The sequence below is a fragment of the Cherax quadricarinatus genome, chromosome 82, assembly GCF_038502225.1.
Source record: "Cherax quadricarinatus isolate ZL_2023a chromosome 82, ASM3850222v1, whole genome shotgun sequence".
Lineage (NCBI taxonomy): Eukaryota > Metazoa > Arthropoda > Malacostraca > Decapoda > Parastacidae > Cherax > Cherax quadricarinatus.
The window spans coordinates 9,985,820-10,012,190 of record NC_091373.1 but is presented as its reverse complement, the minus strand read 5'-3'; the positions used below and the strand labels follow the sequence as shown (position 1 = coordinate 10,012,190).

The window sequence follows — 26,371 nt, the reverse complement described above, 5'->3', positions numbered from 1 at the left end:
ACACACACACACATGTGGTAATGCTTTATTTACAGTTAGCAAAGTCAGGGTATTTCTCCAGAATGGTCTGTAATATACCACTGTGGATAAAATACTTAGCCATTTCTTGAACACTTCTGAGTGAGTTGTTTCTAAATTCATTAATTTTATCGCACTCCAGTACATAATGACGCAGGGTGTGACAATAATCCATCTGGCAAAGTTTACATTTCGTTTGGTCTACATCTGGTGGTGGTGATTTAACCTGCAAAAGATACTTGTAACCCAGCCGGAGCCGGGCGGTAGTGACATCCAAGAGTCTGCTTATTTTGTTGGATGCACCATAGACATGTGGCTCCTCCTGCATGATAGAATGATGATAGATGGACTCACTGGTGTCAATCTCCCTGAGCCTTAAGTCCATAAAATTCAGCTGAAGTTCTTTTCGTATTATTGTTCTCAAACTACTACCTGACAAGCCAAGATTGTAATCTACTCCCTCTTTGAAAGCATACAGCTTAGCCAATTTATCAGTTCTATCATGCATCTGAAGACCAATGTGAGATGGAATCCACAGCATGTGCACTCTGACTCCACTGTCCACAATCCTACCATACCTGTGTCTGGCTTCTGACACAAGCATGCCACAATTTATGCTTAATGAGTTGAGAGCATTTATGGATGACAGAGAATCAGTTACAATTAAACTGTCAATCTTTGATACATAGATGCATTTCAGTGCAAGGAGTATGGCAAACAGTTCTGTCTGAAGGGTAGAGGCCCAATTATTGATGCGTGCTCCAATTTCTTTAAGAGAGCCATCACTCTGTACGACAACAGCAGCACTACCAGCTGCACCAGTGGATTGGTGAACAGAACCATCAACGTAAATAATTTGCGAGAGTGTGTGCTGTGTGACTAAGTTATCAATACAGCTTAAGGCCTCATGTTTGGCTTCAAGGCGAAGTTTTGGTTGTGATTTAAGAAGTAGTTTGGGGGGAAATGGAGGAATGGTAGTTTGGAATGGGGTAAGCAGAGTTTAATTTTACGAGTTTTTCATATAATATTCCCATTCCGTTCACACTGTATATAGAAAACGATTTTTTTGTGCGTTATGTTGCCCACACTAATAAAAACATATTTAACCACAAATAAGGAAATCAAAGAAAGAAAAAGCCACAGTACGTGACCTATATGACTAATTAACAGTCCACGTCGGACCGAAGCGTCGTCATAAGTTTGTCTTATCTGTGTAAGAAAAAAATAAAATCGGGAACCAATTGAAATAAGTCACCTTTTCTCACTTTTGTTTGGGTTATCCTAGGTAATCTACACACATGCTACTGTACTCACTGTACTAAGTCAGTACAGTGAGTACAGTAGCATGTGTAGATTATCTAGGATAACCAAAACAAAAGTGAGAAAATGTGACTTATTTCAATTGGTTCCCTATTTTATGTATGATAATCTGTATAACAGCTTAATGTCATGCACCCTTTCAATCTCTATATCCATACACAAATAACCAGCATATAAGAGAGAGAAGCTTACGACGACGTTTCGGTCCGACTTGGACCATTGCAAAATGCTCCAAAATTCAGAACACCCGTGACTTAACCTAACTCCTCATTTTTCTTTTTCTTCTTCTCTCTTTTCCCCTTTCCCCTTTTCTCCTTTTCCCTTTTCTCCCTTTTTCTCCTTTGGGTTGTCTTTCTCTCTTCTGTCTCGTGTTTCTGTTCCTTCTTCATTTATTTCACCACTTCCCCTTTCACGCACCTCTGTGCACTTGCTCTCCCTCTGTGGGCACCTAGCTCTCTTGCAGTGCTCCCCTTCCTTTGTATTTGACTGGCTCGTCCTCCTTATTCCCCACTTCTACCACTTCCACTGCTACTACCTCTTCTACTTCTACTACTACTACTACTACTACTACTACTGATGAAATTAAGACACATGTGCGGCGTCTGGTTGCCTTTGTTGTGGACGTTTCGCCATCCAGTGGCTGGCTGGATGGTGAAACGTCTACGATAGGGATGCCCGGGTGTTGTGCATGTGTCTTAATTTCATCTTGTCGGTATTACATACCATTCTTGTACTACTACTACCACCTCCTCTTCCTGCCTATATATAGCCGTCCTGCTCCACTTCTGGTTAGTGTGACTTTGTAAATGGTCCAAGTCGGACCGAAACGTCGTCGTAAGCTCTCTCTTTTATGTGCGGGTTATTTGTGAATCGTTCCAGTCACGGTGTTGTGCCTTTTTTTGTTATTTAATCTCTCTATCGCTCGATAGACAGCAGTTAGTGCGACTGGCAGCCAGGATCCACCAGTACAGTTTATATAATGGTAGCCAGGATCCAGTGGTACAATCTAGAAATTGTTTATTGCAGCCCTGTTCGCTACGGTACAATCTAAATATTAGACATTTAACAAGCAAGCCGTGTGACTGGCAGACACGTCAGCCACCGGTACAATCTAAATATTAGACGTTTAACAAGCAAGCCGTGTGACTGGCAGACACGTCAGCCACCAGTACAATCTAAATATTAGACGTTTAACAAGCAAGCCGCGTGACTGGTAGACACGTCAGCCACCGGTACAATCTAAATACTAGATGTTTAACAAGCAAGCCGTGTGACTGGCAGACACGTCAGCCACCAGTACAATCTAAATATTAGACGTTTAACAAGCAAGCCGTGTGACTGGTAGACACGTCAGCCACCAGTACAATCTAAATATTAGACGTTTAACAAGTAAGCCGCGTGACTTGTAGACACTTTGCAAAAGCCTTCGACAAGTGTGACCATGGCGTATTAGCGCACAAAATGCGTGCTAAAGGAATAACAGGAAAAGTCGGTCGATGGATCTATAATTTCCTCACTAACAGAACACAGAGAGTAGTAGTCAACAGAGTAAAGTCCGAGGCAGCTACGGTAAAAAGCTCTGTTCCACAAGGCACACCCCTCAAGGAAGGTTCCTTGATGTTGGTGAGGGGCTCTTGATTTAGGGAATTGGATCTGTGCTCCAGTTCCCCGAATTAAGCCTGAATGCCTTCCACATCCTCCCCCCAGGCGCCGTATAATCCTCCGGGTTTAGCGCTTCCCCCTTGATTATAATAATAATAATAATAATCCACAAGGCACAGTACTCGCTCCCATCTTGTTCCTCATCCTCATATCTGACATAGACAAGGATGTCAGCCACAGCACCGTGTCTTCCTTTGCAGATGACACCCGAATCTGCATGACAGTGTCTTCCATTGCAGACACTGCAAGGCTCCAGGCGGACATCAACGAAATCTTTCAGTGGGTTGCAGAAAACAATATGAAGTTCAACGATGAGAAATTTCAATTACTCAGATATGGTAAACACGAGGAAATTAAATCTTCATAAGAGTACAAAACAAATTCTGGCAACACAATAGAGCGAAACACCAACGTCAAAGACCTGGGAGTGATCATGTCGGATGATCTCACCTTCAAGGATCATAACGTTGTTTCAATCGCATCTGCTAGAAAAATGACAGGATGGATAATGAGAACCTTCAAAACTAGGGATGCCAAGCCCATGATGACACTCTTCAGGTCACTTGTTTTATCTAGGCTGGAATATTGCTGCACACTAACAGCACCTTTCAAGGCAGGTGAAATTGCTGACCTAGAAAATGTACAGAGAACCTTCACGGCGCGCATAACGGAGATAAAACGCCTAAATTACTGGGAGCACTTGAGGTTCCTGAACCTGTATTCCCTGGAACGCAGGCGGGAGAGATACATGATTATATACACCTGGAAAATCCTAGAGGGCCTAGTACCGAACTTGCACACGAAAATTACTCACTACGAAAGCAAAAAACTTGGCAGACAATGCAACATCCCCCCCAATGAAAAGCAGGGGTGTCACTAGCACGTTAAGAGACCATACAATAAGTGTCAGGGGCCCGAGACTGTTCAACTGCCTCCCAGCATACATAAGGGGGATTACCAACAGACCCCTGGCAGTCTTCAAGCTGGCACTGGACAAGCACCTAAAGTCGGTTCCTGACCAGCCGGGCTGTGGCTCGTACGTTGGTTTGCGTGCAGCCAGCAGTAACAGCCTGGTTGATCAGGCTCTGATCCACCAGGAGGCCTGGTCACAGACCGGGCAGCGGGGGCGTTGACCCCCGGAACTCTCTCCAGGTAAACTCCAGGTAAACGTCAGCCACCGGTACAATCTAAATATTAGATGTTTAACAAGCAAGCCGTGTGACTGGCAGACACGTCAGCCACCGGTACAATCTAAATATTAGACGTTTAACAAGCAAGCCGTGTGACTGGCAGACACGTCAGCCACCGGTACAATCTAAATATTAGACGTTTAACAAGCAAGCCGTGTGACTGGCAGACACGTCAGCCACTGGTACAATCTAAATATTAGACGTTTAACAAGCAAGCCATGTGACTGGCAGACACGTCAGCCACCAGTACAATCTAAATATTAGACGTTTAACAAGCAAGCCGTGTGACTGGCAGACACGTCAGCCACCAGTACAATCTAAATATTAGACGTTTAACAAGCAAGTCGTGTGACTGGCAGACACGTCAGCCACCAGTACAATCTAATATCGTTCATCCGGCAGCCACATCAGCTCATGGTGCCGAAAGCCTCTTTGATATATTTAATAATCTTCAATATCAAAGCGCCGCGTCGCCTCGTCATCAAAGCGTAATCGCTCTCTGAATCCTCACACCACAACATGAAAAAGAAAATGTCCATTAAATTCAGAGGAAATAACTCTAATGGCATGGCAAAAAGGATGAAATATGCTGGTGGAAGACGCTATATAATATATTACTAAGTATTAATGTCATTAGCTGTTTACTACCGTTTTTTCATGAGAGAAACAGAAGCTTGTTAAACATTTTGCTCCCTGACACGACTGGCTCTCTTTCCAGCGCTTAAGATGGCAATTAAAAAAATGTCAAATTTAACACTTATCTATACAGTAACATATTCCTTAAGAGTTCATAATCCTCTAATGTATCTTTTCAACTCTCTTGGGAAATTGAGTTGGAGTCATTTCCCAGCAGCCACCTATGTTGTACGAAGGAGTTAAATTGCCGGAAATAAAGTTATTTATCCTTTTGCCTCCATTCAGTTACTGAGACTTATTAAAAGTGGGATATTTAAAGTTAGGTCGGTTTACTGTGTTTTTATTGCTGTCTTACAAATGTTTAATAATAATTTGCTGTTAATATTACAATATTACGTGAGACGAGGCTGGATGTCCTAGCACTGTGAAACAAAATTAAACGGGTGAGAGAATTTGAATGAGTGGAAGCAAAAGAAATTAAATTAGGTATCTGAGAGAATGAACAACAAAGAAAAGGTAGAGATAACGTTTAGCTGCAGCAAGAAAGTATGAAGTGTAAATGTTTAAACTCGTGAATATTTTTAGTCAATAAAACGAAATACAGAATGGCAAGAGATAAATAGACATCCTGTGAAAGCAGCAGAAATTGCAATAGAGAATGTAAGAAATCAGTATCACATAGCGCAGCAACATTGAAACAGAGTATCTCAAAGTATCTCAGACATCAGTAGCACAGCAATGCCAGTATTGTAATATATTAAGAGGATAATTGAGAATGTTAATAATGTTTATATGCAAAGGAATATACTCGGATGCAAACTGCTTATATACAAGTACTAAAACTATTGTAGATTGAAAGATATGCAATTACTGAAAGTTAGAATAGAATGAGATACTTCACTGCAGTATAGAATTCTTCATAAAACAATGATTCATTTTATGTACAAGTCTTTTTAAGTCAGTAACAACACGTAGATTACAAATTTTATGTAGCAGACAGAGAAGACAACAAACACAATGCATATATGGTAAACCATAACACACATGATCAGGTCCACCACTACCACTGAGCTACAAGTTTTACAATAGGCAGCCTTCACAGACTACACTTTCTGTGACAAGTCTACCTCAGAAACTTTCGTAGTACATTCTTCAAGACCCAATTGTCTAGGAACTCAAGATAAGTCGCAATAAACGACTATCACTGAATAATTAGAGGAATGGACGGAACTCGAACCATCTGTACTGTCTGTGAAACCTTATTGTAAGCTTTGTACCTCAGTGGTACTGTGCTCAGTTTGCTTCATGTTAGAACTTGAGTTCGAGTTCTTGTTTTTGAAAATATCTTTTGTGGGCCAGCAGAGTGTAAGAAAAACAATTAAAGATAACCAACCAAACTCGTGTCGTGTCAAGTATTGTGCACAAGTGAAGGCCTCAATAGAAATGAGTCATTTTGTCTTAGACAAAATGACTCATTTCTATTGAGTTATAATAGGTATAATAGGTAATTTACACATGTTAAACTATGAATGGTAACTGTAATTTTGTGCTTCTGTACCTAAATAAACTTGTATACTTGATTTCCTGCCTCAAGGCTCTTCTTATTCTGAGATAAATTGTTTGCAAATGAACTGTTATTAGCATACATATATCTTTTCATGTCATATGGTGAATAATATCAATAAATTTAAATTAATGCAGTTGCTCTTGCAAGTCAAAGTTTTCTTTAAGATAGACTAATGTACAGAGAACGAAAACTTTTATGGATTAACTAGTGTAAAAAGTAATGTATTTTCTGTTTCAAGTATTTTACTCGAATTTGTAATTTTCTCGAGCTTCCATGTAAACAACATACCTTCTAAGTTCACATGATCATGGGTGCGCATGCACTGTATGATATGCAAATATTCTAGTCAAGAATTCTAATAGATGTTTGCCCTCAGCATTGTTGTACAAACTTTTTCTATCTGAAGGACAACATTTGAAGATTTATTATGTGCTTATCTTAGTACCACTAAATGGATACAGATCGATCTCGTGACCGGTATCACAAGAGGCACTACTTTCAGTGCTTGATAGTGTGCTTATCTTATCTCGCTCATCAAGGACCCCAATGGAAATAAGCAAAAGTGTAAATAATTTCTGTAATTGTATTTGTGTATCTCCACCTAAATAAGCTTATCAGTTGCACGCCCAGCTGTCTCACTGTCAGTTAAGAATGTTCTTAATCACTCATTCTTTTTGGTAGTGACCTTGAAGGCACAAAGTTGTGTGGGGCACACATGCAGCATTTATTACCCTACATTTATTTAACTCAGCATTTACTTTTGGTATGTAATATTGTTTTAACCTAAGCCACTCAACAGATATGATGGACTCCCTCTAATACTAAATCAAATAGGATGATTTTCCTTTCATAATCCATCTCCTTCACATTGAATAGTTTCCCCTGTCATAATATATCTCACGGTACGATTTTCTGTAATACATCGTCACACAGAATGGTTTTCCTGTTCATATTCCGTCATACAATTGGGGTATATAACTGAAGTTGTGGAAAATACTGTTCATATTTTCCGGAAATACGGTAATTTATAGGTAAATAGATGCCCTATATTGTATTTTTAAAAGAAGTATGTTATCGAAAATGGGAAACCTGCGGCTGGGGGGGGGGGGTCAGTTGCCATTTTGTTTGAATTGAATAACACGTTGTGAATAATGGGAAGAATTTTTCGTGCTCTAGAGGTTAAAATTGGGCTGACACCTCTCAAATTGGAGGCGAAATTGATGGATGTGCATTCCTGCATAATTTGAGAATCAGGTGACAGGACAGGACAACTCCATGAACCTCAGATAAGCTGTCTAAATTATGTTTAATTTCTGGCCAGTAAATTCTTCATAAATGTAGGCAAAAGGGGGGGTCCTGTACATGACACATTCATCTCCAGTCAAATTGGTGAGTGTTATGATTAAGATATATTCTCCTTCTGTTGTATAAATGTGTATATATGTGTATCTATAATCATTTATTATTTTTAATATACAGTCCACAAATTTATATATTTACCAGTATTCCTGAAGTTGTATAATTCATTTAATTAGTAGGTCCAGATCAACTTGTGGATATGACAGTGGTAGGTATCGAAGGGGGACATTTTTTGCGACCTAGGTGTGCCAAATTCCTACTTGTCTAACTGATAAATAATAATTATCTATGTTCATTTACTGTTATGTATATAATGATACATTCAGATAAATGCAATTTTCCGCAGAAGTTATGAAACCTCGGTTTGAGTTGGGCGACAAAAATATCGTCATAGCTGGTATTGTCAACAGTACCAGAGCCCATAAAGCAGGATTTATTTCTCCTGATCATAATACGGAGAGATAAATTTGTGTCCAGGGGTCCATATCACTGGTAGCAGGTATAGTGTCAACGATCACATAGCAGCACTAGCTGGTCTTGTCCAAACTTTTTATTTCCAGCACTAGGACTTGTGTCAAAGATTATATAGTTCTTGTGTTCTTTTAATTACTTATTCTAACCACTTATGTACATATATTTTAAGTCTGAATAGTTTTAATAAGAAGTATAAATAGTGCTTCAAGTCTTAGTTTCACTTCTTTGAAAGAGTTATTGGTCGAGAGCCATAGTTCTTGTCTTGTACACGATACTGTTAAATGTAAATAAATTCACTATGGCAGGATATCATTATAATACATGTGACTATTGACATGAGAAAGCATCATTATAGGAAAACAAAGAACAAAGTACCTGATCAATGTCTTTCTCTGAAGGAATTAGGAAGGAGAATCAAGAGTAACAAGTAATATTTTGATCGTCGTTTTATTATTAATTATAAAAACAACTTATAACACAAGAAAAAATTCCGAAGATTTAATTTTGCCTATTCGGCCGAAGAGGTAAAATTGGTTAATAAGCAAGAAGGACCCCAATGGAAATATATCACTCTGACTTTTTTCGGTTATCCCAGGTTCTCTACACATATGCTGCTTTGTATGATAATTCTATGAAACTGTATTTGTGTATACCTGAATAAACTTACTTAACTCACTGAAAATTAAGTCCTTTCTAAAATTTTCTCTTATACGTTTAAAAATATATATAAATATTTTTTTTCATTTATGTTAATGCAAAAAGTAATTATTTTGTACCAGAAGAACCTTAGAAACTAACCTAACTTTATTGTAACTGAATGTATTTTAGATAAGTTTACAATAATTTAAAAATAAACACGATGAAATATATTTTTTTTCGTTAGGCTCAGAATGATGTTTGCAAAATTATTGCATAAACAAATGTGCTGAAACATTGCTGTTTTTTTTTTTTTGACAACACGTATCTAATATGTGTGTGGTTAGTCTTCCAATGAAGATGCATATAAAAAAGCCAACAACTGTTTTCATGCAGTCAATATAACTCCAAGCTTTTGAACAAGTTGCGTTTATTGTCGGTATTCATGAACGCCATATGATCTTTTGCAAATACTTTTATTTCTGTAATGAGAAACCTTCTTACAAATTAATTTTATTACTTCTGACACTGTTTCATGTGTTATGTAGATGTACAAGTGCTCGGTTTGAATAAATAAAGATCTTTGCGCTAGATAAATGATAAAGAAACAGTTTATTTCCTGGTGGCAGCCTGCTGTATCAGTTCATCAAATATGGCGAGGAATCGAGATCGAAAGAGCGGATTGTTTTCCAACATGTTCTGGGACTTTTCTTGCAATGTCTCCGATAACTCGGCAAGGTTTTCTTCCTTCATGTTTATCAAATCAGGAGCATCCTTACTCTCACCTAATAAAACCGGCACCATCATTGCAGCGAAAATCATCCCGTATTCCATCTTATCTTTGTACTCCTGACGAAGTTCCTCTGAGGTGAAAGGCATGTTTCTTCCTCCAGCCTCCATCACCCCTCGGAAGGTGTCGTAGTAGGAGGAGAGGAAGTCCTGCCAGTTTGCTTTCCTGTCGTGACCGTGGAGACTCGTGTAAAGAAAGTAATTGAGGTCTGTGGCAGGAGACGCAACACGATTCACCTGGAGGTCCAACAGCATAACCTCAACGGGATCCCCTTCTTTGTTGTACCTGCAAGAAATGTCTACTATTAATAACATTTGTAAAAACTTTTATAAAAGTTTTTAAAAAATGTAAAACACTACTGAGAAGATAAATGCAATATTCAATGTATATGTTTATAAGAGATGCTCATAATAGACAAGTCCACTTTTACCTACCTGAAAAGCATATTGTTGTTCCAGCAGTCACCATGGCAAATGACATCAAACTTGGGATTTCTGGCCAACTGAATCTCTATAAGATCAGCCCAGTTATTCTTGTACTTGGCCATCCACTGCTCTGCTACCTCATAGCCTTTCATGTTATGCAACAACTGCTCACTACTATATAATGGGCCATGAAACATCTGGTTTAACATCGATTTTGCAGAGTCTGAAAAATTCATCCAGTCAGTTTTAATATGAGTGAACCTATCCGCTAGATCCTCTGTGGGGGCCCTGGCTTTTAGCAGGAGCGAGGCTGCGTGCAGTCTGGCCAGCTCCTGCAGGACGAGAGTGGCGTGCTCCACATTCATGCCTTTCTTCCGGTCGAACATTTGAAATCCTCGTGCACGAAGATCTTCTAAGAAAATCATCTCTTTCCCTTTTTCTAAAGATGAATAAAAAAATTTCGCTACTCTCAAGGGACTGAAACCAAGAGCGATCAGTTCACAATTTAGAACAGGAAGAATTTCTTCGAAAAATTCTGACTCCTTCTTAAATATTGCTAGACCAAATTTCGCAAAATCTTCACTAAATGACCATTGTGGGCAGAGCTTGACCACATAAGACAAAGATTGCTCTTTTCCCGGTAGTGAGAACTTTACACTCACGCTGGTAACGATGGTGGCGTAGTTATCACCCTTGCTAGTGAAGTCCTCAATGCTCCACGAGATGAGCTTGGCCTCGCTGCCCTTGTCAGCCGTCAGCGCTGCCTTCACGTGTGTCTCAGTGATGTTGTTCTGAACCCTGACGAGTTCAACTTCTTCTGGACAGTTTAAAGACCTGGTAGCGTCCTGCTCTATCAGGCCGTCAAAAATTGCGAGGAATCGAGATCGACAGAGCGGATTGTTTTCCAACATGTTCTGGGTCTTTTTTTGCAACGCCTCTGATAACTCGGCAATGTTTCCATCATTCATATTTATCTTATCAGGAGCATCCTTTCTATCGCTTAATAAAATCGGCACCGACATTACAGCGAAAGTGATCCCATATTCCATCTTATCTTTGTACTCCCGGCGAAGTTCCTCCAGCGTGAAAGGCATATTTCTTTCCCCAGCTTCCATCACCCCTCGGAAGGTGTCGTAGTAGCAAGTGAGGAAGTCCTGCCAGTTTGCCTGCCTGTTGCGTCCGTGGAGACTCGTGTATAGAAAGTAATTGAGGTCCGTGGCCGGAGAGGCAACACGATTCAGCTGGAGGTCCAGCAACATAACCTCAACGGGATCCCCTTCTTTGTTGTGCCTGCAAGAAATGTATACTATTAATGACATTTGTTAAAACTTATATAAGCAAGGTTTAAAAATACAAAACTTTACTGGAAAGATAAATGCAATATTCAGTGTAAATGTACATAAGAGGTGCTCATAATAGACAAGTCCACTTTTACCTACCTGAAGAGCATATTGTTGTTCCAGCAGTCACCATGGCAAATGACATCAAACTTGGGATTTCTGGCCAACTGAATCTTTATAAGATCAGCCAAGTTACCCTTGTGCTTGGCTATCCACTGCGCTGCTACCTCATAGCCTTTTATGTTATGCAATAACTGCTGACTACTCTCTAATGGGCCAAAAAACATCCCATTTAGCATCGCTTTTGCACAGTCTGAAAAAGTCATCCAATCAGTTTTAACATGAGTGAACCTATCCGCTAGATCCTCTGTGGGAGCCCTGGCTTTTAGAAGGAGCGAGGCTGCGTGCAGTCTGGCCAGCTCCTGCAGGACGAGATTTGCGTGCGCCACACTCAGGCCCTTCTTACGGTCGAACATTTGAAATCCTCTTGGACGAAGATCTTCTAAAAAAATCATCTCTTTCTCCTTTTCTAAAGATGTATAAAACCATTTCGCTACTCTCAAGGGACTGAAACCAAGAGCGGTCAGTTCATAGTTTAGCACAGGAAGAATTTTTTCGAAAAATTCTGACTCCTTCTTAAATATTGCTAGACCAAATTTCGCAGCGTCTTCACTAAATGACCATTTTGGTAGGAGCTTGACCACGTAAGACGAAGATTGCTTTTTTCCCAGTAGTGAAAACTTGACACTGACGCTGGTAACAATGGTGGCGTAGTTATCGCCTTTGTTAGTGAAGTCCTCAACGCTCCAGGAGATGAGCTTGGCGTCGCTGCCCTTGTCAGCCGTCAGCGCTTCCTTTACGTGTGTCTCAGTGATGTTGTTCTGAGGCCTGACGAATTCAGCTTCTGGGCACTTTAAAGACTTGGTGGTGGCCTGCTCTATCAGTTCGTCAAATATGGCGAGGAATCGAGATCGACAGAGCGGGTTGTTTTCCACCAAGTTCTGGGTCTTTTCTTGCAACGCCTCTGATAACTCGGCAATGTTTTCTTCCTTCATGTTCATCATATCAGGAGCATCCTTACTCTCGCCTAATAAAATAGGCACCGACACTGAAGCGAAAATGAGCCCATATTCCATCTTATCTTTGTACTCCTGACGAAGTTCCTCCTGCGTGAAAGGCATGTTTCTTTCCCCAGCCTCTATCACACCTCGAAAGGTGTCGTAGTAGGAGGAGAGGAAGTCCTGCCAGTTTGCCTGCCTGTCGCGTCCGTGAAGACTCGTGTATAGAAGGTAATTGAGGTCCGTGGCCGGAGAGGCAACACGATTCAACTGTAGGTCCAACAGCATAACCTCAACGGGATCCCCTTCTTTGTTGTACCTGCAAGAAATGTATACTATTAATATCATTTGTTAAAACTTGTATAAGCAACGTTTAAAAATGTAAAACATTACTGGAAAGATAAATGCAATATTCAATGTATATGTATATAATAGGCGCTCATAATAGACAAGTCCACTTTTACCTACCTGAAGAGCATATTGTTGTTCCAGCAGTCACCGTGGCAAATGACATCAAACTTGGGATTTCTGACCAACTGAATCTCTATAAGATTAGCACAGTTATCCTTGTGTTTGTCTATCCACTGCGCTGCTACCTCATAGCCTTTTATGTTATGCAATAACTGCTGACTACTCTTCAATGGGCCAGAAAACATTCCATTCATCATTGCTTTTGCACAGTCTGAGAAAGTCATCCAATCAGTTTTAATATGAGTGAACCTATCCGCTAGATCCTCTGTTGGAGCCCTGGCTTTTAGCAGGAGCGAGGCTGCGTGCAGTCTGGCCAGCTCCTGCAGGACAAGAGTGGCGTGCGCCACACTCAGGCCCTTCTTACGGTCGAACATTTCAAATCCTCGTGCACGAAGATCTTCTAAGAAAATCATCTCTTTCTCTTTTTCTAAAGATGTATAAAACCATTTCGCTACTCTCAAGGGACTGAAACCAAGAGCGGTCAGTTCATAGTTTAGCACAGGAAGAATTTCTTTGAAAAATTCTGACTCCTTCTTAAATACTGCTAGACTAAATTTCGCAGCGTCGTCACTAAATGACCATTTTGGTAGGAGCTTGACCACGTAAGACGAAGATTGCTGTTTTCCCAACAGTGAATACTTGACACTGACGCTGGTAACGATGGTGGCGTAGTTATCGCCTTTGTTAGTGAAGTCCTCAATGCTCCAGGAGATGAGCTTGGCCTCGCTGCCCTTGTCAGCCGTCAGCGCTGCCTTTACGTGTGTCTCAGTGATGTTGTTCTGAGGCCTGACGAGTTGAGCTGCTTCTGGACAGTTTAAAGACCTGGTGGTGGCCTGCTCTATCAATTCATCAAATATGGCGAGGAATCGAGATCGAAAGAGCGGGTTGTTTTCCACCAAGTTCTGGGTCTTTTCTTGCAACGCCTCTGATAACTCGGCAATGTTTTCTTCCTTCATGTTCATCATATCAGGAGCATCCTTACTCTCGCCTAATAAAATAGGCACCGACATTGCAGCGGAAATGAGCCCATATTCCATCTTATCTTTGTACTCCTGACGAAGTTCCTCCAGTGTGAAAGGCATGTTTCTTTCCCCAGCCTCCATCACGCCTCGAAAGGTGTCGTAGTAGCAAGTGAGGAAGTCCTGCCAGTTTGCCTGCCTGTCGCGTCCGTGGAGACTCGTGTATAGAAAGTAATTGAGGTCCGTGGCCGGAGATGCAACACGATTCAGCTGGAGGTCCAACAGCATAACCTCAACGGGATCCCCTTCTTTGTTGTACCTGCAAGAAATGTATACTATTAATGACATTTGTTAAAACTTGTATAAGCAACGTTTAACAATGTAAAACATTACTGGAAAGATAAATTCAATATTCAATGTATATGTTTATAAGAGATGCTCATAACAGACAAGTCCACTTTTACCTACCTGAAGAGCATATTGTTGTTCCAGCAGTCACCGTGGCAAATGACATCAAACTTGGGATTTCTGGCCAACTGAATCTCTATAAGATCAGCCCAGTTATCATTGTGCTTGGCTATCCATTGCTCTGCTACCTCATAGCCTTTTATGTTATGCAATAACTGCTGACTACTCTTCAATTGGCCAGAAAACATCCCATTTATCATCGCTTTTGCACAGTCTGAGAAAGTCATCCAATCAGTTTTAATATGAGTGAACCTATTCGCTAGATCCTCTGTGGGAGCCCTGGCTTTTAGAAGGAGCGAGGCTGCGTGCAGTTTCGCCAGCTCCTGCAGGACGAGATTTGCGTGCGCCACACTCAGGCCCTTCTTCCGGTCGAACATTTGAAATCCTCTTGGACGAAGATCTTCTAAAAAAATCATCTCTTTCTCTCTTTCTAAAGATGTATAAAACCATTTCGCTACTCTCAAGGGAGTGAAACCAAGAGCGGTCAATTCATAGTTTAGCACAGGAAGAATTTTTTCGAAAAATTCTGACTCCTTCTTAAATACTGCTAGACCAAATTTCGCAGAGTCTTCACTAAATGACCATTTTGGTAGGAGCTTGACCACGTAAGACGAAGATTGCTTTTTTCCCAGCAGTGAAAATTTGACACTGACGCTGGTAACGATAGTAGCGTAGTTATCGCCTTTGTTAGTGAAGTCCTCAATGCTCCAGGAGATGAGCTTGGCGTCGCTGCCCTTGTCAGCCGTCAGCGCTGCCTTTACGTGTGCCTCAGTGATGTTGTTCTGAAGCCTGACGAGTTCAGACTCTTCTACACTCGACACTTAGAAAATAAATTAAAATTAATATATATATATTATCTATATACATTTATATACACCCATATATATAGATATCAAATAATATGCTGTGACCGGCCGGGGGTTGAATTCGAGTCATCTAGCTAGATTCCCACGAAGTTAGCTAAACTGTCGACGCTCTAGTCCACTACGCCACCATGCTACAAGACGTTAGGTGTCCAGCATTACACATGCCTCCCTCAGTGCCTAGCACATTTGTGGGAGTGAAAAGCTAAGGAACTAACTTCATTCTCTTCCCGTTTGAATACCAGTCCCACGAGAGCATCCACGAAACAAGTTCCTAAGCGTTTCACTCCCACGAATGTGCTCTGCTTTCGGAAAAGTATGATTAGTGTACAACTAACGTCTTGTAGCACGGTAGCGTATTGGACTAGGGCGTCGACAGTTTAGCTAGCTCCCCGGGAGACTGGCTAGATGACTCGGGTTCAATCCCCTACCGGTCGCAGTGTTTTATATATATATATATATATATATATATATATATATATATATATATATATATATATATATATATATATAGCACTGATCTCTGGCCGAAGGAGACTCGAACCTACGAACCTGAGAACAAGGTACGCAGTGCTGTACCATCCGTACCACACTGGACCAATACCTTGGCGCCCAGCTTACGCTAGACGTTTTTATCCAAGGCAGCCAGCTTTCAGGCAGGAGGCTTACAGCCTCTGGTTACTGTGATGAATCAAAATGCGCTTGGAAAAGCACTGTTGTTCACTGTGGTTTTATTGCATACTAATTAAGATATCACCTGTTTGTGGTCTTTCTGCAAGTATATATTCAGTGTTTAAGTATCTAAATAACTGAAGAATGCACGAGTAGATTAAATTTAAAGAGTTCTTCAGCAAGGTAAGCTAAAAATTCCTTAGCGTGAGCCCCAGGGAATAGAACAGGAAGACCAAAACTGCCTAATTTCAAGGCTATTCCCATACACACGTGTAGAGGCAGACAACACAGTTTTTGGAGTAAGTATAATAAAGCGGACATGAACAGGGTGTGTGGTTGGCACTGTATTGTACCAATGAGCTACAGTGAATGATTTAAGAACGATAGCTTCCGAGATTTGGTTGCATCAACTGACACCTATTATGTTATTGTCTCACCCTACTCCACTACAGCTTTCTTTGTACATCTATTCTCGTACCCCTCTATTTGAAGTCTACCTGGAGGGTATTCCGGGGATCAACGCCCCCGCGGCCCGATCCACGACCAGGCCTCCCGGTGGATCAGGGCCTGATCAACCAGAGTCTGGTAAGGGCTCTAGATCCAAAACTTGGTGCCACCTTACTTATCGTAGCCCAATCCTTTTCCCAACCAATCCTCAGATATTTAATGAACCCCATGAATTTAGAACTTCCCATTGATTATATTTTTTAAATAGTACTTATATTGATCCCTTTGCTCTTTTCTCATTCACTTTCGACTTTTGTTTCACTAATACTCTGCCTTTGAGTCCATTATCAATCTCTGCACGCCTTGGCACACATTACCATACATGATATATCTGTGACAGGAGAAGGAAGACAAGTGCATGTCCAAGTTCTGGCAACTTTGAGCAACGTTATGTCCGCACGAGCAGTCCACATCCAACTGTGTTTATCCTCAGAGACCAAAGCAACTCACATACGACTATTCATACAACAATAACACGCAAAACACACTGTATATATCTTACTGGTTCAAAGGGATGGAAGACAGGACCAGCAGTGGGCAATGGACTGCGTGCAGCTCAATTGTTCAATGTGGAGTGTTCAGCCGAGGGTCACCGGTGGTATTAATAGGCTATGAAGCGAATATTGTGGGTAGTGCTTTACTGCCATGATAACATTTATGATGACATTTTATCTTAACCAGATTCCTTATTAATATGGTATATAATCCTCACCTGTACTTATGTAGAAAACAATTTTTAACACATTAATCTCCGAGTAGTCACTACTCTGGATTTATTTTTTTTTATTTAATTTCACACTATAAATCTTTGGCAACTTCTCTTAACCTCTTAGTCTCTCTCCCTATCTAACGCATTGATTTGAAGAGATAAGAGCATGTATACATACTCTTGTTAATATATCTTTCTCTCTCTCACACACACATACACGGACAGACACACGGACTCGCACACACGGACATACATACATACACACACACACACACACACACACACACACACACACACACACACACACACACACACACACACACACACACACACACACACACACAGGTGAGTACACAGGAGCTCGGACTCGACCCCCGCAACCTCAACTAGGTGAGTACACTCAGTCATGTACAAACAGAAGCTTAACATTTATGTAAGCCACAGGAACTTTAGTAAGAATTTTCCATGTAAAAATAATAAAGAAACAAAACTTTATCCACGAAGTTTGATAGAACAAGAAGGATTAGAAAACAAACTAGCCCACTGAAGGTCAAGAGGCGGAGCTACGAGATGAAGGTCCACCCCTGCAGGCAGGCAGTGTAGGTCCACCCCTGCAGGCAGGCAGTATTCTTTTAGTGGCAATCGCTGAGGCGAGTTCAGTCACCACTGTGGTTCCCAGTACTATACAGCTGTACTCTCGTCTCCAAGAATCACATCATCATTCTGTCATGTCTGATAACAGTAAGGAAAACTAAATGTTTACTGACTGAGATGTAAGACAAGTGAACGCTATTGTTAAGCTGAGGCATGTTCTTAAGCAAAGCTAACTAAGGGCTCCTAATCCACTGAATTGAAGCTAACCCTTTTCTCATTCCTCAGATCCTAACTCCTTTTCATTGCCCATGAATGTAAAAACCATGAAACGCCAACGGAAGTGGAGATGATCAAGTTGCTGTTTGCAAACAATTCTTTTCTATAAAAAATTCTGGGAAGATGTAATGTAGTCTAAAAAACGTGATTAAATGGAAAAGGAAAAACTGAACGCAGAAAAGAACAACAGAATCAAAATAAATAATATAAGAATTATAATCATTGGGAGGCTTAAACCTGTATGGTTCATGCAAGTCCAGGGAATGGTTAGGTAATAATATTTGAGCTATGAAAGCGCACGTTTTAAGATCAAGTGCCCTTAGCCAGTATCTAGATAATTTTTGTGGTACACAGACGATAGGGTATGAGAACAGATGTACCATGAAATCGGTGAGAATGTGGGATTAGAAAGAAGCGTAACAGAGGGTAACAGTTGAGGCAACGAAGTCGCAGAAGTGTTGATTGTAAAATCTTCATATGGTAAAACCTTGGTGGCTCACGGGTGCAGTGTAGGGCCTCTCACATATCTTGTTTATGAACACTTTATTAATATACTTAAAAAAAAAACGTGCAACGAAGTTTGCCTATACAACTGAGTATTAGTAATAATATTAGTAATATTTGATGTTCCTGCTTTATTCATCAGGGCCCAAGTAAAGAAATTTGTAACTTTTTTGAGGTAAAACCTTTTTTTTTAATTTAATTTACCTATGCATTCTTCTGTGGTTAAGATTCTCATTAAACCTAATGAGTTTAACAGCAAATCACTTCATTACTACCGAATAATTTCTCAAAGCTATACACAATCCTATCTTTCCTGTATTGAGTAATTATATATATGTATATATATATTATTGTACCCACGGAACAAGTGGTATTGATCAATAACAACACTGTACTAGCCAAGGAGTCGAACCCATACTGTTTTGGCTGGACGCATCATTGTATTAAGGATTGTGTGGTCTAGTGGTCTAAAGCGTCATGCGTTTTCTCTCACCATTAGGCGGGCCATAACAGCGTGGGTTCGACTCCTTGGCTAGTGCAGTGTTTATATATATATATATATATATATATATATATATATATATATATATATATAGAGACAGAAACACACAAGAAAAATGAAAAATTGGTCTGTATTTTTCGATCCCTTGTCATCTGCTGAAGAGGATTCATGTTAATTTGCTTCTACATTTATTTTGATCTTCTACCGACATGCATATTCAATGGAGCTAAAATCACTCTTATTTATTTCTTGTTGCTCTGTAATCTCTTTATTATTGAGCTTCGTGAAATAGATTTTCAACATAACGAAGGTAATGTTAATATTACGTTATCAGCATACAGCATAAGGGTCACTACCTAAGTGTTACATAAATAAAACTATAAGAATACACATAATTATAAGTAATTAGTTGGATTCTCGATATGTGGGTTTGAATATGCTGGAAATGACAATTTCATGTGCACCTAAAACCTGAGAACATCCCGATACTTTCCCCCCCCCCCCGTTTTATTTTTTATTTTTATTTTTTTAGCTGTTTTCATTCCATTTTTTTTCTCTTCCCCCTCCTCATTCCTTTCCATGTCTTCTCCCTTTTTCATCCTTCCCGTTTATATGTTTATCTCCCTTCTAGTCGGTCACAATCAGTCACAGTTACCAAGTCATCCGATGCGAGAAACCCTTAAGACATATTACATCCGACGTGTTCAGTCTTAAGCTCAAGGACATTTAGGTACCACTGCGTCGTCAGCTTGACAGCAACTGATTTGCTACATAAACTCTGATGATGATGGCTCTAGCACTCCCCTCAATCCTTTCTACCTCAATCTCTAGATATCCTCTACCCCTGCACTACCCACTGCCCCGCTGCACTCATTAACCTACTAATCATCCCACTTCCTTTTGCTACCGGATACCCTTGCATCCTTCCCTGACCTGCTGCGCGTATAACCTTTGTGGTTTAGCGATCCTTTTTGATTATAATAATGCGTCGTCAGCTCACGGATGAGCAGGATGAATGTGCGGAGTGTCGAGTGACTTGTTGCGTGGCGTGAAATGCCCTTCACGGATGCTAATCATGAGGAAGATGGGTGCCTAGGACAGCGTGACATTGCAAAGATTGTGAAGGAGGAGGAGGAGGAGAAGAAGGTAGAAGAGAAATAAACTATCTTGAAAACATCTGTCCCCAACAACAGTTCAGATACTCAGGTATGTTAGAAAACATTTGTCCATGCTTGTTCCTCGGCGAGTCTTGCAACTATCAGCATAATGGCCTTAATATGCATCCCATACGCATCCCATACGCATTCTGTGGTCGGTAGTCAAAAGATTACAATGGGCCATAATGAAATCAGTGAATGAGTCACAAAGGTTTTATAGCTAATCAAGTTAAACCCCTCAAGGGAGGTTCCTTGACACTGGTGAGGGGCTCTTGATCTAGGGGATTGGATTTGTGCTCCAGTTCCCTGAATTAAGCCTGAATATCTTCCATCCCCCCCCACAGGCGCTGTATAATCCTACGGGTTTAGCGCTTCCCCATAATTATAATCAATGGTAATGAACTATTTACACTTTTTGGATCTGGTTGCAGTCGTAATGGGTTGTTTATGCAGACACAGTAGATTCGGTAATAAAACATTTATAGTTTAGTTTCTGTACAGTTTTTAATTTATATATTAACAGGGCATGTTCAAATTTAGACAAGTTCAGATGAGTTATTTGCTAGAGGCAAAATCTTTCTAGAATGGCTGGCAATATGCCACTATACACTCCAGACTGTCACACCTTTACCGAGGGTGAAGCAGGGGACACCGGTACACTCCAGACTGTCACACCTTTACCGAGGGTGAAGCAGGGGACACCGGTACACTCCAGACTGTCACACCTTTACCGAGGGTGAAGCAGGGGACACCGGTACACTCCAGACTGTCACACCTTTACCGAGGGTGAAGCAGGGGACACCGGTACACTCCGGACTGTCACACCTTTACCGAGGGTGAAGCAGGGGACATCGGAACACTCCAGACTGTCACACCTTTACAGAGGGTGAAGCAGGGGACACCGGTACACTCCAGACTGTCACACCTTTACAGAGGGTGAAGCAGGGGACACCGGTACACTCCAGACTGTCACACCTTTACCGAGGGGGAAGCAGGGGACATCGGAACACTCCAGACTGTCACACCTTTACAGAGGGTGAAGCAGGGGACACCGGTACACTCCAGACTGTCACACCTTTACCGAGGGTGAAGCAGGGGACACCGGTACACTCCAGACTGTCACACCTTTACCGAGGGTGAAGCAGGGGACACCGGTACACTCCAGACTGTCACACCTTTACCGAGGGTGAAGCAGGGGACACCGGTACACTCCGGACTGTCACACCTTTACCGAGGGTGAAGCAGGGGACATCGGAACACTCCAGACTGTCACACCTTTACAGAGGGTGAAGCAGGGGACACCGGTACACTCCAGACTGTCACACCTTTACAGAGGGTGAAGCAGGGGACACCGGTACACTCCAGACTGTCACACCTTTACCGAGGGGGAAGCAGGGGACATCGGAACACTCCAGACTGTCACACCTTTACAGAGGGTGAAGCAGGGGACACCGGTACACTCCAGACTGTCACACCTTTACCGAGGGTGAAGCAGGGGACACCGGTACACTCCAGACAGTCACACCTTTACCGAGGGTGAAGCAGGGGACACCGGTACACTCCAGACTGTCACACCTTTACCGAGGGTGAAGCAGGGGACACCGGTACACTCCAGACTGTCACACCTTTACCGAGGGTGAAGCAGGGGACACCGGTACACTCCAGACAGTCACACCTTTACCGAGGGTGAAGCAGGGGACACCGGTACACTCCAGACTGTCACACCTTTACCGAGGGTGAAGCAGGGGACACCGGTACACTCCAGACTGTCACACCTTTACCGAGGGTGAAGCAGGGGACACCGGTACACTCCAGACTGTCACACCTTTACCGAGGGTGAAGCAGGGGACACCGGTACACTCCAGACTGTCACACCTTTACCGAGGGTGAAGCAGGGGACACCGGTACACTCCAGACTGTCACACCTTTACTGGGGGTGAAGCAGGGGACACCGGTACACTCCAGACTGTCACACCTTTACCGAGGGTGAAGCAGGGGACACCGGTACACTCCAGACTGTCACACCTTTACCGAGGGTGAAGCAGGGGACACCGGTACACTCCAGACTGTCACACCTTTACCGAGGGTGAAGCAGGGGACACCGGTACACTCCAGACTGTCACACCTTTACTGGGGGTGAAGCAGGGGACACCGGTACACTCCAGACTGTCACACCTTTACCGAGGGTGAAGCAGGGGACACCGGTACACTCCAGACTGTCACATCTTTACTGGGGGTGAAGCAGGGGACACCGGTACACTCCAGACTGTCACACCTTTACCGAGGGTGAAGCAGGGGACACCGGTACACTCCAGACTGTCACACCTTTACCGAGGGTGAAGCAGGGGACACCGGTACACTCCAGACTGTCACACCTTTACTGGGGGTGAAGCAGGGGACACCGGTACACTCCAGACTGTCACACCTTTACCGAGGGTGAAGCAGGGGACACCGGTACACTCCAGACTGTCACATCTTTACTGGGGGTGAAGCAGGGGACACCGGTACACTCCAGACTGTCACACCTTTACGGCGGGTGAAGCAGGGGACACCGGTACACTCCAGACTGTCACACCTTTACCGAGGGTGAAGCAGGGGACACCGGTACACTCCAGACTGTCACACCTTTACCGAGGGTGAAGCAGGGGACACCGGTACACTCCAGACTGTCACACCTTTACCGAGGGTGAAGCAGGGGACACCGGTACACTCCAGACTGTCACACCTTTACTGGGGGTGAAGCAGGGGACACCGGTACACTCCAGACTGTCACACCTGTTTATAATCAACATGTGATAATTATTTATAACCAGTATTCAGCAACACTTGTGTTACATCTAGTCATTTAGGCCTTTATTATTTTTCTTTCACTTGTAGATAAATGTGGGTGGATCATTTAGAGAAAGTGGTAGAGGCTCGATTCTCTGCTAATATTGAGAAAGATACGTTACCGAATCTGTTTTTTTTTTTTGTTTTGCGAGCAAAATACCTGAAATATAGTCATAATATATTTCCTGCAGTACTTTTTCCTAAATTAAACTATCGCAGGAAGAAAACAGATGCATAATGCCGTAAGACGTATGTATTTTTAAATTTGAAGTGAATGTTGTTGTTGCAGGTAAAGGGAAACCAGTGGGCAGAACCCCTCATACTTTGGTGACGGAGGAGAGTGTAAAAGGGGCATTGCTGGCGGACAAGGGCAGCGACGCCCACCTTGTTTCATGGAAGTTTGAAGACTTCACCACACAAGGCGACAATTATGCCAGCATCGTCAGCAGTGTGAAGGTCATGTTCTCACTCGAAGGGCAAGACTCCGAAGTGGCTTACGTGGTGAAGCTCAACCCTTGTAGAAATTTTGAATCTTTGAAAGGGATGACTGGTATGTTATTTGAAAAAGAAGTAAATTTCTACTTATCTTTGTTGCCCCACTTAAACGCAGCACTGACAACCGCTGGACAGGAGCCATTAAGAGTTCCTAGATGTTTTTATGGTTCCCTCGAGAGGGGCAAAGAGTTTATTTTCCTAGAAGATCTTCGCCCTCGAGGATTCAAGATGTTCGACCGCAGGAAAGGTCTAGATGTGGCGCACACTTCACTGGTAGTAAAAGAACTGGCCAGATTTCATGCTTCCTCAGTTCTGCTGGAGGCAACGACTCCTGACGAAGATCTCGTCGTTCAGCATGATTTCCTAATACGAGACTGGACGGATTTCGATGTTATATCTACGATGTTCGACTCGTACCTAAAAAATGCCATTGATATGCTAGGAAAAGTTGGAGGATACGAAAGGTCAATATCCTGGGTTGAAAGTCTCAGATTAAATATCAGAGAGATTATACTGGAGCAACTGGAGAGAAATGGCAAGTATAGTGTTGTCTGCCATGGTGACTGCTGGAACAACAACGTCCTCTTCAGGTAAGTTGCTTGGTGGTCTATGATTGCTGAAATAAAATATCTTTGTACGATGAAAGCTGGTTTGCCAAGGTGACTGCTGGAACGTCTCTTCAGGCAAGTTGCCTGATCGTCTTCCACAGTTACTTCTGGGAAAACATCTCAAGGTATGTTACCAGGTCGCCTTTAATGGTGACTGTTGAAACAATACGTCTCTCCTGGTAGGTTTGTATTGGTCTTCTTTGATTACTGTCATGAATGATTAATTTTTAAGTAATTTTTTAAAAGACGCTTGTTAGTGAGGTAATGGAGTAGCTTCATTTTCAAAAATACTTTCATATATATATATATATATATATATATATATATATATATATATATATATATATATATATATATATATATCGTGCCGAATAGGTAAAACTGGTCAGTTAGCAAGAACTCGTTTAAAATTAAGTCCTAAAATTTTCTCTTATACGTTTAAAGATATATTTTTTCATTTATGCTAATGTAAAAATTAATAATTTTGCACTAAAAGAACCTTAGAAAACTTACCTAACCTTATTATAACAAGAGCAACTTAATTTAGCATAATCCAACTAAATATATTTTAGATAAGTTTACAATAATTTAATAATAAACAATAATTTTTTTTTTGTTAGGTTCAGAATGATTTTTGCGAAATTATTGCTTACACAAATTTTCGCTTGCCTTATTCGGCAAGAAGAGGGTTGCTGTTTAAGCCCAAATAGCAAGTTTTACCTATATATGTAATTGCAGATGTCAATATTTTGATTCTGGTACACTTCCCCCCATCCCTCAACCTGCCGCTGGTCAGATTATCTCTTCTGTGGAGCCTACCTTTTCCACTCGTGTGTGTGTGTGTACTCACCTAGTTGTGGTTGCAGGGGTCGATTCACTGTGTGTGGGTGTGTGTGTGTGTGTGTGTGTGTGTGTGTGTGTGTGTGCGTGCGTGGGTGCGTGTTTGCGTGTTTGCGTGCGCAAGTAAATTCGTCGATTTGTGATTGCGGAATCGAACCTTAGCTCCTACGTAACCTAATGACGACCATTTTGTTGGCTTCGAGCTACCTGTGGCATGTTATATTCGCTCTTGATACTCCATATCCAGCTTGAGCCCTATATGTTCTGTGTACTTCTAGAAAGGCAGCTAGGAAAGGAGTAACGGGGCACAAGTTTCTTTCTTTTGGTAATTTTATTTAATATACGAGTATGCTTTGAGAGTCTTTATACTGAAGCACAAATTAAAACTTCCTCTTACTGCGTGCTTTCCGTAGGTATGATGAGGATGGGACACCTATAGAAGTGATGCTGCTTGATCTTCAGGTAGTACGAAAATGCTCGCCGACTACTGATCTTAATTACCTCCTCTTCACCAGCCTCACAGGGGAGGTCAGGAAACCCAACCTGGACACATTTCTGGACACCTATTACAGCTCCTTCCTTAGCGTCATGGAGTCCGCTGATATGGACATGCCGTTTACAGATACCTTCATCAAACAGGAGTTCCAAAGAAAGAATGTCTTTGGTGCCTTATTCGCAATGATGCTTGTTCCAATCGTGCTCTTTGAGCCTGAGGATGTGCCTGACTTTTCATCAGGAACTGATGAAAACATCGATGAATTTATGAATAATTTCAGGACTAAGGGCTTGGAGATGCTCGATACCAACCCGCATTTCAAGTCCAGATATTTATCGATTTTTGACGAGTTAATGGAACTGGGTCTTATCCCATAATTAATGATCAAGCAATTAAATGCGAGTAAATATTGCCGCATAGGTAATTTTAGTAGGTGAAACAAGCAATAGGTTTAAGATCGAGTGTAAACATTTTGTTTTACTAAGCGTAAAAGAATTTAGCTCGGACTGTCACAATGATATGCATTCAGGACGGAGGGATGGGGAAAAGAAAGACAGACAATGAGAGACAGAGAGAGAGAGAGAGAGAGAGAGAGAGAGAGAGAGAGAGAGAGAGAGAGAGAGAGAGAGAGATGTAATGTAAAAAAAACATAAGTATGACAAAACAGTCCTAGGAAAACCATGGATACAGGACATAAGCATGACGAGAGAGTAACACAGTGTAGCTACGAAAACAGTCGTCAAGGTCACCAGACTGTCAACACCACTCAAGTCTAGACAGAGACCAGCCTGTAAACACCACTACAGAATGTGTATAAATAGTGACAAGAGTAAAGACACAACTCAAGACAATACAGACAAATGTGTAGACACCACCACAGTCTGTAGAAATCAGACTATAAAGACCAGACTGAACATAATTTCAGACTACAGAGACCAGACTGCCG

General features: G+C 41.7%; 3 protein-coding genes across 3 annotated transcripts in view; 2 read left to right on the top strand and 1 right to left on the bottom strand.

The window, feature by feature from the left end:
* Nucleotides 1-26,371, top strand: part of LOC128702848 (cuticle protein CP1876) — a 423,299-nt gene that overhangs the window by 52,127 nt on the left and 344,801 nt on the right. The gene's annotated exons all lie outside the window — the stretch shown is intronic.
* Nucleotides 8,655-17,003, bottom strand: LOC128690800 (uncharacterized). The gene is made up of 6 exons (XM_070102589.1): nucleotides 16,918-17,003; nucleotides 14,374-15,193; nucleotides 12,944-14,224; nucleotides 11,517-12,794; nucleotides 10,087-11,367; nucleotides 8,655-9,937 (listed from the first exon to the last, which is right to left on the bottom strand). Coding segments are annotated over exons 1-6 (5,124 nt in total). The 5' UTR covers nucleotides 16,919-17,003; the 3' UTR covers nucleotides 8,655-9,474.
* On the top strand, nucleotides 17,671-26,058 carry LOC128690801 (uncharacterized). The gene is made up of 3 exons (XM_053779525.2): nucleotides 17,671-17,865; nucleotides 23,276-24,071; nucleotides 25,343-26,058. Exons 1-3 carry the CDS (start codon nucleotides 17,853-17,855, stop codon nucleotides 25,800-25,802), a joined length of 1,269 nt encoding a protein of 422 aa, XP_053635500.2. The 5' UTR covers nucleotides 17,671-17,852; the 3' UTR covers nucleotides 25,803-26,058.